We start from the raw sequence: 14,300 nt of genomic DNA, 5'->3' as shown, positions 1-14,300 counted from the left end.
TTTTTTTTGAGTATAGACTTTTGTAATAGGATCTGATAATTTTTTGAATTTCCTCACTTTCTGTTGTTATTTCTCCCTTTTTATTTCTGATTTTGTTAATTTGGATACTGTCTCTCTGTCCTCTGGTTAGTCTGGCTAAAGGTTTATCTGTTTTGTTGATTTTCACAAAGTACCAGCTCCTGGTTTTGTTGATTCTTGGTATAGTGTTTTTTGTTTCTATTTGGTTAATTTCAGCCCTGAGTTTGATTATTTCCTGCAGTCTACTCCTCTTGGTATGTTTTTTCTTTTTGTTCTAGAGCTTTCAGGTATGCAGTTAAGCTGCTAGTGTATATGCTCTCTCCAGTTTCTTTTTGGAGGCACTCAGAGATATGAGTTTTCCTCTTAGCCCTGCTTTCATTTTGTCCCATAAGTTTGGGTATATTGTTCCTTCATTTTCATTATATTCTGAAAAGTCTTTAACTTCTTTCTTTCTTTCTCTCTCTCTTTCTTTCTTTCTTTCTTTCTTTCTTTCTTTCTTTCTTTCTTTCTTCCTTCCTTCCTTGACCAAGTTATCATTGAGTAAAGCAAGAGTCTCCCAGGACCCCATGGAGATGACATTAACTGAAATACCCCATAAAGGTGAGGGAGAACCTGTAGAGAATATATCCAGAGTTTAGGCATGGTCCTCCAGTTGAGGGATGGGTTCATCCACCCATCTCCAAAATTTTTACCTATAATTGCTCCTGTCTAAAGGAAATACATGAACAAAAAGTGGAGTAGAGACTGAAGAACAGGCCATCCAGACTGCCCCATCTGGTGATCCACCCCACATGCAGACACCAAACAGACACTATTGCAGATGCCAAGAAGTGCTTGCTGACAGGAGCCTGATACAGCTGTCTTCTGAGAGGGTCTGCCATATCCTGATCAATACAGATGTGGAGGCTCACAGCCAACCATTGGGCTGAGTACAGGGACCCCAACAGAGGAATTAGAGAAAGGAATGAAGGAGCTGAAGGGGCCTTATCTGGCATCCCTCACTTGATGCCCTATCTTTCTGCTGGAGGTGGGCTCTATAAGTTCCCTCTCCCTACTGTCGGCCATTTTATCTCCTGAGTGTCTCTTACCTCCCAGGTCTCTGGTGCATTCTGGAGGGTCTTCCCAGCCTCCTACCTCCCCAGGTTGACTGTTTTCATTCTTGCTGCTGGCCCTTGGGACTTACCTTTACATGTATACTTGCTCCTTTATTGGATCCTTAATATACTAAACCCCTGTTGATCTCCCAGTCAATCAATGGAGATAAATAGTAGACAATTACACAACTGGGCACAACTGAACACCACAAATGCATCTACCAAGAAGAAACAGAGTACTGGACAGAGTAGTACAGAAAATGTTGTCATACTTTAGGCTTTAAATATATTAGAAAGATATATGTTTGAATATTTGGTGGCCGTTCTTCTAACCCATTCATAAGACATAGTTCTAGCTTTCCCATGTGCAATAAAACAAACACTAACCAAAGGATGATGTCTTAAAATAAAAATGGTTTAGTGTCTTATACTTTTTGAAAAATAAATTGTCAAGTCTTTAAAAACTAACCTTATGACAGTTTTGCCTGTCATATATTTTTATGCTTGAAGGTAAATTATCAGTATAAACATAATGGAAGTATTTGAACTATATCATCATATACTCAGAAAAAAACCTGTTGTTTCTTAATGATTTGAGATTTCAATGAAATACATATTTTTTTGTTTGTGATTTAATGTTTATGAAGAAGGGTGAGGGTAGGTATAAGCAAGAGAGGCTGATCTAATAGGGGTCATGGGAGCAGAAAGCAGGTCTTTGATGGGAGATAGAGTCTGAGTAGAATGAGAAGAGGAACAGGGAAAGGTGATAGAAAACAAATAGTGAGCTAATAACTACAAAGAAGGTTGATAAATGTGCATAAAATGGCTTTTTTTCTTTTTTATAATTTTATTTCCTCTTCTGTCTCCCATTTCCTTGTGTTGTATACCCCCTGACTCGCTCAAAAATTCATGACAATTTTTAGTGATATTTATGTATATAAATACGTACTTATGCATATTTAAATATAGCCTGCTGAGTACATTTGGCTTTTATCATCATCATTTCAGACTGACCACTGGGATTAGATAACCTATATGATGTTTGTCACTAGAAAAGACTGAATTTAACTTCTTTCAGCAGACATTAATTTCTTACATTCTTGATTTAGATATGGCCTTGTGTTATTTCCCCAATCAACTTTGTCATACCAACTGATATTTTCCTTGTGAATATCTTGTTGATGCAACAATATTCTTGATATTCCGTAATGTAACATGCCTATCATTTATAGTAAGATGCTATCACACAACAGACCTTTAGTGTAAAGGTCCTTTAGTCCTCAGAAACTTTCTATCCCCTCTGACATCGTTCTCTACCCCTTTATATGAAGATACACTCATTAGCATTTATTCTCCCACAGTAAAGTTTCTTTATATCTTTGCCCCCAATGCTCTACATCTAGTTCAAACAGGTTTCTTTGATGAAGACTGAGGCTCTATTTATAGTGGGTAAGTCTGAGTATTTAGAATGTAGTGTGCAACTATGCTGCATTAGGAAAGTGGTAGTCCTCTAAAGTCTATGACTTCATCAGCCAACAATAGCTAGGTTTATAGCACTAGGCATGAACTCCTTCCTGAGAATGAGTAACTCCAGGATTGGACACACTAAATTTATCTTCCATTATTTGGACCTTTGGGCATATCTTGTCATGTTTGTCATTATTGCTTTTGGCAAGAGTAACAATGGATAGGGATATTTATTGCTTTTCTTCCTTGGAAACTTGTATTTCCTAATATTATAAAAGCCATTCCTTAGAGTGGAGATTTTCAGGTCAGTTCCATCTACATTTACTCCAAAGTATATGATGTGTTCAACAGTAGGCTCTTGGGTTCACGTTCTGGATGGGCAACAAGTACAATGACAATAATCTATAATGTTGTCTCTACAAGTCGATGACCAAAAGTTGGAAGTGAAGTTTCCCATTATTGTCAAAGGGGTTTATATTTCATAGTCTGCGACTCTTGAGTGAACATTATTCCCACAACTGTCAGAAATCAATTTTAAGTATGAATATTTGCACACATATCCACTTTTACTAACAAGAAACATATTTTGAATAAGCATAAAACATGTTTTCCTATGGCCTTTTCCAACATCCTTAGGGCTGTTTAGCCCCTTTTCCTACTTTACCCTCTCTCTCATCCTTTTCATCACCCTCTGTATTGGTTTCCTTCACACATTTCCAGTTGAACTTCAGCCACTATTTTTTTTTTCTGTTTCCTCCTTCATGGCATCTGTGTCCTAATATTTATTTTTATGTGAGAAAATATCATAATATGCATTTTCTTTTTTTTTTCTCGAGAAAGGGTTTCTCTGTGTAGCCCTAGCTGTCCTAGAACTCACTCTTGTAGACCAGGCTGGCCTCGAACTCAGAAATTCACCTGCCTCTGCCTCCCAAGTGCTAGGATTAAAAGCATGTGCCACCACCACCTGGCTGATAATATGCATTTTCTAAATGCTCAAAAATTAACAAATAAAATTCAACTTATAACTAATATTTTAATTATATGTAAAAATGTTGGAGCAGATCAAAATAAATTTCATAAATTTAAAAGTCCATTCTATATGCAAAAAGAAACAGCAAATAACTTGTCTCATTTTGCTAAGACTGTTTTACAAATGAAATTTCAGTCTTATCAACAACCCCTATTCTCTTGTGATGATACTTAAGGAGAGAAATTGGAACCTGTGGTACAGTAGAGCAGTGCTCTACCATTGTACAACACGACCATCTCACAGATAACTCTGATATTTTCTTATCAATTTTCTAGTTTGGTAACATTAAAGTCACTCTGGCTTTGCTGTCAAGTTTAGCCTTAAAATCCTGTACTTGAGTGATATATCTTCTCAAATTTGTACGTAGTTCTAACTTAGATCACATTACCCCTTTAGTTTCTTTTCTAGCCACAATAGAATATGTGTTGTACCCCCTTTTCACAAAGATAGTTTCTCTTTTTTAATTTATAATTGTCACTTCAAATAATTGTTTAGTTTTATTTCCCTGTAGAAGATAATTAAGTCAAACTTAAACAGAATATGAATAAAATCGTAAGACTGATTTTAAGTTCAAGTGGTATATTTTTATAAATCATTTGTAGTTAAGTCTTGTTCACAGGAAGTTTTCGATATGAAATGTAGCTTTATAAAGTATATCTCTAAAAACACTAAACTGGATACCATTACACACACACACACACACACACACACACACACACACACACACACAGAAGACCTTGTCCACACACATGCAGACACTGTGCTTGCTGCTCCAGTCTCTACAAGTTCATATGACTTTTGCTCATGCTGCTTTAGAGGGACTTATTTTCTTTACATCTTTGATACCTTAAGGCTTCCAGTTTACCGGATTCCTGAGAATGTGAATGAGTAGGTCTCTGATTTCTGTGTATTCTCTTGAGCTCTTTTCCTTTAGTCAATATCTCTTATCCAACTTCAATACGATAATTTTAATTTCAACTTACACTTTGCTATATTTTTAAAAATAAATAAAAGTTAATGAGTGAATTAGTCAATCAGTCATAACCAGCCACTAGGGTAAGGCTAACAAATAACTGTCCTATGTCTATTGGAAGAGTAAAAATCAATAGAGTGAAACTGGTGTTGTCAAACATTCCATTTTGTTTTTGGTATTTGCTTACAGTTTGGTATGTTTTTTGTTTCTTTGTTCATTTTGCTTTGGGGATATGGCTTTATTTTATTTTTAAGGTTTTGTGGGGTTTGTTGGATTTGGCTTTTTTTTTTTGAGAAAGAATTTAAAGTTGGGTGTGAAAGGAGGTGGAGATCCGGAAGGACTTGGGAGAAGTAAAATATGATAAAAAATATATTTAAATTTAAAAATATTTTTAGATACTAAAATATAATTAAAAATATAAATGGAATGTATCTGTATATAATTTAGTCAATTTAATATGTATAAATGAAGTAGCTATAATTTTACTGTTACTTATATTATTCTCATTAAATAATTTTAGCAATTGGTTTGGATTCTTGTCCTGAGCCACAAACCCCAAGCAGTGGAATTAAAGTTGGAGACAGATACATGGTTGGTGATGTGGTGTCATTCCAGTGTGATCAAGGCTATTCTCTTCAGGTAACTCATTTTTAAAATTAGTGTGATATCAAGACTCTATAATCTCACTATTCTTTAGGACATTTAAATGAAGTAGTAATTACTAAGCTACAGGTTTAGGCATAATCTTGATTCACAACTACTCTGGTCTTCAAATAATGTTCAACTCATATTTAATATAAATATGAAGTAGTGATTACTAATATACAGGTTTAGGCATAATTATAATCACTACTATTATCTTAAACTAAATAATGTTCAATTGATATTTAATATACATATCTTAGAAATTGCTGGAATGAATGGTTAGTTTTGCTTGGAAGTAAAAAGTTATCTGAACTGATAAATTGGATTCAGTATTTAATTTACTTTTTAAAATATATCCAGAATTATGGCAGCTGCCTTCCTGAATATTTAGAATCTAAACAATTCCACAAAATTTTGAAAAATTTGTTAAAATCTAAAAGTTTATCTTGCTAAACAACTGTATTTACAGTGTGTATTCTGATACTTATTTTTTAAGTAGTTTTTTCAGAAGGACTCATGTAGATGGTTTCTTCAAAATCTCCATGTTATTTGGTTCATTGTGAAATTAATTTTTAAAAATTAAAGGAGATATTTAATTTTATACTCTCACAACCTAATTTGTTAGAGAATAAAAACTTTAAAAATTGCTATTTCTTAATAAAAACTAAATGAAAAAATTTAGTCTCTTAAATTCAATATCAATATTTTAGATGTTATTTAATATAAATATAATATAGTTTAAATGTTAAAAGATTTTTATACAAGTTTTATGACATTTATTTAATGTTTCTCATTTTGCATATTCTAGCAAAGTATTATAAAGCACTGCATACTCAGTCATTTCAGCTATTTTGTTAACTTAATAGACTATCCTTTGATAGGAAATTATTAAAACCACAATTCTAAACTTAAATTTGATGTTTTCTTTATATCAGAACTTTTTATTTTTTATTTCAAAGTTTATTCCAAGTATATAAAATTATCTAAGTAATGCTGAAGCTTGCATATCTAATATGACATAAAACAGTATGAGAGTCTTATACATATTGTCATGTATATACTACATTTAACTGTCAGCATGCTAAGTTCATCCAGTCTTTTATAAGTGTGTACTGAGCTGCAGTGCCTTTATGTAGGGTCATTCTCATATCACATGTATGCCGGGACCTGTGAGGAGATGGAATTATCCAATCCCCATTTGTTTGGGTAAGTTCAAAGACAAGAGATTTTATATGCTTTCTCAAATTTAAGAGATTCACTTTATAACCCATGTTCTAACGTATTTTTGGGTTTGTATGTATTTTATGTAAATGTTACATTGCTATCTACCATTAGCTTTTTATGATTTCAATATTTTACAACTTTTAACCTAAAATGCACATCAATGGGTGAGAAACATAGAGAGATATTAATAGAACATATTTGTTTTTATTCATATGCCATTTCTTACAATGACATAAGTGTAAGAAATACCTCAGAGTATTAAGTGAATATCCTACTGATAATTATCAATTCAAGGTAAAAATACAGTAATACTTTAATAAAATTAAGGTAGAAAGTTTACACTTCATTTTATGTATTGATAATATGTGAAACCTCATGGGATACTTATTAGGCTTTGATGACCAACATTAGTATATTCAAATTTTAGCTCAATACAAAATAGTTTTGTAATGGCTTATTCTTTGAGTTTCTCTTTGGTCACCTGCTCTATGAGATAACAATGTTTGCCTCAAAAGTATATTTTAACATTATTGGACAGAATCTATGTAAAGAGTTTAGATCTGATTGTAGGCCTCATTACAGACTCAGTGGTAGTTATTGCCATAAAATACAAGTTAAAGGTTGCAAATTAGTGTATGGGTTTCTTTTAAAAAGATAGAAAACATGATGATAGGATATTTACTGACTATCAAAATGTATCATATATATAAGAAAGTATAAAATAATCCACAGTATGATCATATCTTCATCATAAATGTAGAAACACTCATGCAAATAAAGAAAAAACATGAATTAAAAAGATGATCTGGAGGTGGAAGATTTTAAAGGCAGTTTTCTTTGTTTTAAAATTTTGTTGTATTTTACATACTTTACATAATAAAGTGCATTATATATAGCAGAAAATTAATTAAAAATGTTGGAAACAAAAAGGTGACCAGAAATAGAAATATAGTGAGAAATATTTGGTTAATTTTTTTTTTTTTGCTCTGATAAAGTGATCTGTTGAAAGCAATTACAAGGAGAGAAGTCTTATTTGGTTTACACTTGCAACATACAGTTTACCGTTGTTAGGAAGTCAGCAGAAGACTATGAGGCATCTGGTCATGCCCCATTACAGTCCAAAAGTAGAGATGCTCACTTAGCTGTTCCATTTTGTGTAGTTCAGAACCTCAGCCCCCGAAATAACGTTATCCTCAATAATTTAGAGTAGATCTTCTCACTTCAAATAGTCTAATTTAGTAGTACTTTCCAGAAAAGCTGAGAGGTTAGCCATAGCAGATATAAATTAACCACCTTAGTGATTCTAGACTCCTTAGAGTTGACAGTATTAAGTACCACAAGCAGCTTGAAGATCGATTTAAAAATTGACATGCCAAAAATCAAAGTCCACACTAGAGCAAATTTAAGATATAATGATGTCTCAATGTAACCTATTTTTTTCTTTTCTTTTTTATTCTTTAATCCCCCTTTTTAACAATCCAGTCTTTATCCACAACCCGGTCCACCCTCTGACTGTTCCTCATCACATACCTCTTCCCCACACCCCCTCTCCAAGAGGATGTCCCCACCCCACTATCAAACCACCACCCCATCAGACCCCCGCCCGACTCCCTGGGGCCTCAAGTCTCTTGAGGATTAGGTGCATCTTCTCTCACTGAGTCAAGACCCAACAGTCCTCTGCTGTATATGTTTTGGGGGGCCTCATATCAGCTGATGTATGCTTCCTGATTGGTAGCTCAATACCTGAGAGATCCTGGGGGTCCAGGTTAGTTGATACTGCTTGTCTTCCTATGGAGTTGCCCTCTTCCTCAGCTTTTTTCAGCTTTTCCCTGTCCTTTGATTGGGTGTAAGTATTTTCATCTGACTCTTTCAGCTACATGTTGGGTGTTTCTGAGGGCAGTCATGATAGACTCCTGTTTGTAAACACACCATAGCAGCAGTATTGTGTCAGGCCTTGGGGCCTTCCCTTGAACTGGATCCCAATCTTCTCCATTTTTGTCTCTGCAGTTCTTTCAGACAGGAAAAATTATGGGTCAGAGCTTTTGACTGTGGGACAGCAACCCCATCCCTCCACTTGATGTCCTGTCTTTCTACTGGAGGAAGACTCTACAATTTCCCTCTCCCCACTGTAGGGCATTTCATCTAAGGTCCCTCCCTTTGAGTCCTTCCGAGAGTCTCTCACCTCCCAGGTCTCTGGTACATTCTAGAGAGTCCTCCTACCTCCTATCTCTGGAGGTTGCCTGCTTCTGTTCTTTCTGCTGGCCCTCAGGGCTTCAGTCTTGTTTCCTGCCTCTCCCCCAACCCCCACACCTGACCATATTTCCCATTTCCCCTCCCTGTTCCCTTTCCCACCTATATCCCTCTCTCCTTCTTCCCTAGTCTGATTGATAAACCATTCTTCTTATAGCAATCATATTTTTTTGAAAAAAAAAATGGAATGATGACTAAAGTTTAATGGTTTATGTTAAAGTTTGACTTGATGTCATGATCAATGGAGTGACAATTTAGAGGGAAAAATCCTTTTAGAGCTTAATTGTACAATATGTTTGAAAGAAAAATTTATAATCTTGTTGAATTTATACGCATACTTAAAGAAAGATAATATATGTTAGACTAATTACTAATATCACACATAGATAAAAACATTTTATGGATCTGTATTTATGAAGTACAACCTGAAATTTGAATACGTAGCTCTTGCCTATCTTAAAAAGAAATTACAAGCAGGTGTTTCAGAAATAGTCATAAAATTCAACATCATACTCATTAATTAACAGTCTTGTATTTATATGTCTTCTAAGAAGTCATGCTAAATCTGCCTTTACAACAAACATACTTCAATATACATTATATAATTATATATGCTTTACATATAAAATTAAATTAGCAAATTTCCATTTTAGAATGGTCCCTTAGATTGTCAAGAGTAAAGCCATTCCATGGGGATTCCAAAATGAGCATAGTTGTTATCGCTACCAATGTTTCGAATGCCTGTGTTTTACTTGGCTCGTTTACACTTCTGTGGTCCTTTGTCCTGATTTTTGTAGAATAAAATGAAGCCAATCGTTTCTTAAAATTCTTCATTGAGCCTTCTTACAAACAGGGAAAAAAGTTGTGAAAATGTCTTCCTCTAATACAGCGTGGAGAGCTGACACAGTTGGTTGTATTTTAGTCTAAATTCCTTCACTTTTGAAATGACTAGACGCAGTAGTATATGTACTTGAAAAAGGAAAAGAAACTGCATGATTACTTGCCACTGCTGAAAACGACTTGCCCTTTCCTTAAGTGGATTCATTGCAAGTGAACTGTTACTTGCTAAGCAGTAATGGATTTAAGTTGCTCTTTGTTGTTTTTTTTTTCTGAGTTATTATGCCTTTTATGCTGTTTTAGAAACATGTTATGAATCAACTAGCATTTGCTAAAGGAATCGGGCCGATATTTAATTTTCTCAAATAGTATTACCTTAGACACTTTTTGAAGACTTAAAGTGATTTTTGATACCTTTTAAATACAAAGATATATGTCCTAATTCTGCTTTCCATGAGAATTATGTTGTTTTGCAGCTCAGTGTGGAGGTGCAATGTCAGACTTCAGTGGTGTGATACTCAGTCCTGGTTTTCCTGGAAACTACCCCAGCAGCTTAGATTGCACATGGACTATAAAGCTGCCTATTGGCTTTGGTATGTAGAAGTACATGAAAGGCATTTCACTATTTATTAATGCATTATTAAGAAGACACATATAGGTCCAATATGAGTATATGTTTACAGGTTAATGTCTCATTATGAATGCATGAAATAATGAATATTGAAGAATATAATTTGAGTAATCTTTGCCTCAGTGAAATATATTTTACATGGACTATTTAAAAAATTAAAGATATAAGGATGTTTTTGTTTGTCTCTTATTTTAAATGTTACATAAATACTAAATGCATAGAATATGTTTCATAGTATAAGTATATTATGGAATGGGTAAATCAATCAAACTAATGTGTATTATGATATGTATAAGGCTTTGTTTATTTAACTTTTATAGTGGAAACACTTAAAATTTTATTTTCATAGGAATTTTAAGAACATGATAACATATTATTACCTCTACACCATGTTGAACACTGTACTTCTTACCTTTCTGAAATTTCATCATTTCACTTATTGTTTATCCCAGTTGCCTCTCTTCCCTGGATTTTGGGAAGCATACTCTATTCTTGTCTGTTTTGAATTCACCACTTTGGGATTCTCCATTTCATTGAGACGATTTGACTTGTGTCTTCCCAGGCCATGATGATTTCACCTATTATAATATCCTCCAAGGACAACTGTAATGCATGTTTCTAAAAATCACAAGTATTCCTTTCTTGCTTACAGAAAACAGTATTGTGTGTGTGTGTGTGTGTGTACACCACATTTTGTTTAGACATTCATGATGCACTAAATATTTAGACTGATACTACTTCTTGACTTTTGTGAATAATTCTCAGGGACCCTGAAAGAGCAAATAGCTAGCTATTTGATATCCCAATATTTTATTTGGATTATTCCCAGAGTGAATTTGGCTATACAAATGTGTGGAATGTGTTTGTGCATATACTTGGAATTAGATAGATGCATTGTATATAGCCTAACATAAAGTTCATGTGACCTTATTTTTGTAACTGTTTTCTCATTATGATAAGTAGTACACAGATAAGCATTTTTGTTCCTGGTAATTACTGAATTTATCACATTATCTTCATGAGTAAGTCAGAATTTACATGTACAAATTAGTATTAAATATCTAACCTTTGACTTAATGGTTTTTAAGTCTAAGAAAATGAGGTTGAGAATGTACCATGTACTCATTGAAGAATGTAAGCAGAGTTATGAGTTTTGGATAGACTGAAAATTCATAGTTCAGATCTGTAGTTTTCTCTTCTTTTCTTTTCTTTTCTTTTCTCTTCTTTTCTTTTCTTTTCTTTTCTTTTCTTTTCTTTTCTTTTCTTTTCTGGCAGTCTTATATAGCTTCTGCTATCCTTGTACTCACTTTACAGACTAGCAGCCTTGTACTCCTAATCCCGTTGCATCCATTACACAAGTATTACAAGCATGTGCTGCCACATACAAATTTTGAGACTATGTTTTCTGAAATAAATGGACATGTATCTGAGTACCCAGATGCAAATCTGTGTGTATGTTGCTGTTTATATGTGTATGCAATATAGTAAAATATCAAATAGTATTGTGTTTATTCTTTCTTCTTTAGGTGTACATCTCCAGTTTGTAAATTTTTCTACAGAAACCATACATGATTACTTGGAAGTTCGGAGTGGAGCCTCTGAAACTAGTACTGTTATTGGACGGCTTAGTGGTCCGCAAATTCCATCTTCTCTGTTTAGCACAACCCATGAAACCAGCTTGTATTTTCACAGTGACTATTCTCAGAACAAACAGGGATTTCATATTGTGTATCAAGGTAAGATGAATTATAGAGTATGAGGGTATATTGCCTTTCAGCTTCCTTAACCAGGGTTAGTTTGGGGGCAGCAGTGTTGGAGAGCATATGCAAGGCCCTGGATATCATCTCAGAAGTCATTTGACTTAATATAACAGTGCTATCATTGTCTTAGAAGACAAAAGAAGCTAAAGCCAAGCAAGACTCAATTAGGAGGTGAAAAAACAATCATGCACGTTCATCACACAATTATTTTTCTCCTGAGAATTCAAAATACAAATAAGGAAAAAGAAATTTCAAAATCATAATTAAATTAAGCAAGGGAAAATAATTAAAACATAAATGCTAGACACTGAGAATAGGCTTTTACTTTTAAATGAAACTGAATGTCAAAAAGTTATTATTCATCTTACGTTGTAAATAAAGTTATTTAGAGATAGAATCATGTTGTTTTGTTATATTGTCATTAGAATATACAACAAACGTATAGATGGCAATATTACATTAGGCCTATGTTTAGGAAAACAATAAATGTATTTTGAACAAGATATTTATCCCTTTTGAGGAAAGGTAAGTTGAGCTTGAACTTAAATCCCACTCTTCAATATTCAAATAAGCACAGCCTAAGACTTTTCCATTTCTTTAGGGACATATGTTGTAATGAGTAGTACATGCTAGAACACATTAGTTGAATTATATGTAACAAAATGATTTGTAAAGTATATATCATTATATAGATGATTAATGATTACTGAAGTCATTTACTTATTCTTTTACATTATTTCTGGTCTTATAAACTTAAAATGATAATTTATACAATATTGTTGCAAAGATCAAAATGCACGGAAATGTTAAAATTCTGTTGATCTCTGCCTAATAATCAAAGGATATCATGAGTATATGATTGTTTTTAGAAATGTGTCTTGAGCACAGGGGTCTTTGTATTGCTAATTGAGTTATAGATGCCTACACCAGGAGCACACTTCACCATCTCCTTGAAATATGGAAACTATCTTTAATTTTGAAGAAAATAATTCTTTAAAAATAGGTATTTTTTTCTCTTCTGGGATTCTAGACAACTCAGAGCCATGTAATGCTTTGGATACTTATTTTACATGTATAAGTATTTTGCTTACCTACACATATGTGAAACAATTGAGTGCCTGATGCAGAACATAGATAGAAGTGGTATTGAATTCCTTGGAACTTATGCTACCAGTGGATACAGTTCATCATGTGTGTGCCGGAACTCTTAATGATACAGCTTCAAATAGCTTTAGGAATTCGTGAAGTTCGTAATTACAAAATGGATTCAACATGTCTTACAAAGAATGTATAATAGGAAAGGAAATGGGGAAGGCTCTGCAATCAATGACAAAGAAATGTGCAATATTTTCTTATACAGATGAACAAAAGAGTAAGAAACGTGCATTTTAGTTAAAAATTCGCAATAACCAAAATTTAAAGTTCAGCAGAGATTTTCAGGTTGTTCATTTGGAGAAAATATTTTAAAATGCAAAAGACTAAGAATTCAGGTTACATGTATGCAGTTATTTTATTCTATGTACAAGTGACATAACCAAGAAGCAATTACATTCTATTTAGAGAATCAGAATATGTTTGATTAAAATTGTGGCTGTAGGAAGAGTTTACATTTCTATTCATGTTCATAATTTAGATAAATTGCTCCAGCATGTAAGGCAGCTGATGCATTTTTGTGAATTATCATTTTAAATATGAAAATTATAGATACAAAAAGAAATTCTCATTACACTGTCTCTTACAGTCTTTGCTATAAACCCGAATTAGTATTTATAAATTAACTAACCCTGAGCAGTATGTTATTAATTGCTACGCTACAAATAGCACCCGTTTGTGGTCTCTCAAATTCATAGAGGAAAATATTCTTCTTTCTCATTTTTCCTTCCAGCCTATCAGTTGCAAAGCTGTCCTGATCCTCGCCCATTTCGAAATGGATTTGTAATTGGAAATGATTTTACTGTGGGCCAAACCATTTCATTTGAATGTTTCCCAGGATACACATTAATTGGCAACTCGGCTCTCACATGTCTTCATGGAGTTAGCCGGAATTGGAACCATCCACTGCCAAGGTGTGAAGGTATGCTTTTAAAATGAAGTTACCTTTAAGATGATGCTATTTGTTAGAAGTTATGAGAGTATGGTTTTGTTTACAGCTGATGACTTTTTAATAACTAAAAAAGGTAAACAAAAATCACATATTGAATGCAGATTATATTAATGGCAGCAATATTAATCTTCGGCTGAGAGTGTGAGCAAAATTTGTTAACGTTTTAGACACTTTGAAACTTCTTTTGTTTTTATGTGAAGGTCAGGGGGTGTCTATGCTTTTAACATCAGTGTTGTAAACAGAAAATCAAGTTACAGTTATTTAACT

General features: G+C 33.5%; 1 protein-coding gene across 6 annotated transcripts in view; it reads left to right on the top strand.

Annotated features, from left to right (window-relative positions):
* Csmd3 (CUB and Sushi multiple domains 3) overlaps positions 1-14,300 on the top strand; it is a 1,179,548-nt gene that overhangs the window by 1,043,802 nt on the left and 121,446 nt on the right. For all 6 annotated transcript variants that reach the window (XM_031358937.1, XM_031358936.1, XM_031358940.1 and 3 more), the window contains 5 exons: positions 5,103-5,221; positions 6,364-6,433; positions 10,015-10,131; positions 11,696-11,905; positions 13,815-14,003. In XM_031358937.1, coding sequence (XP_031214797.1) covers positions 5,103-5,221; positions 6,364-6,433; positions 10,015-10,131; positions 11,696-11,905; positions 13,815-14,003 — 705 coding nt within the window. The remainder of the gene's footprint in view (positions 1-5,102; positions 5,222-6,363; positions 6,434-10,014; positions 10,132-11,695; positions 11,906-13,814; positions 14,004-14,300) is intronic.

The sequence above is a fragment of the Mastomys coucha genome, unplaced genomic scaffold, assembly GCF_008632895.1.
Source record: "Mastomys coucha isolate ucsf_1 unplaced genomic scaffold, UCSF_Mcou_1 pScaffold7, whole genome shotgun sequence".
Taxonomy (NCBI): Eukaryota; Metazoa; Chordata; class Mammalia; order Rodentia; family Muridae; genus Mastomys; species Mastomys coucha.
Note: the sequence above shows the minus strand (reverse complement) of the source record. Positions and strands in the feature narration are given on the sequence as shown.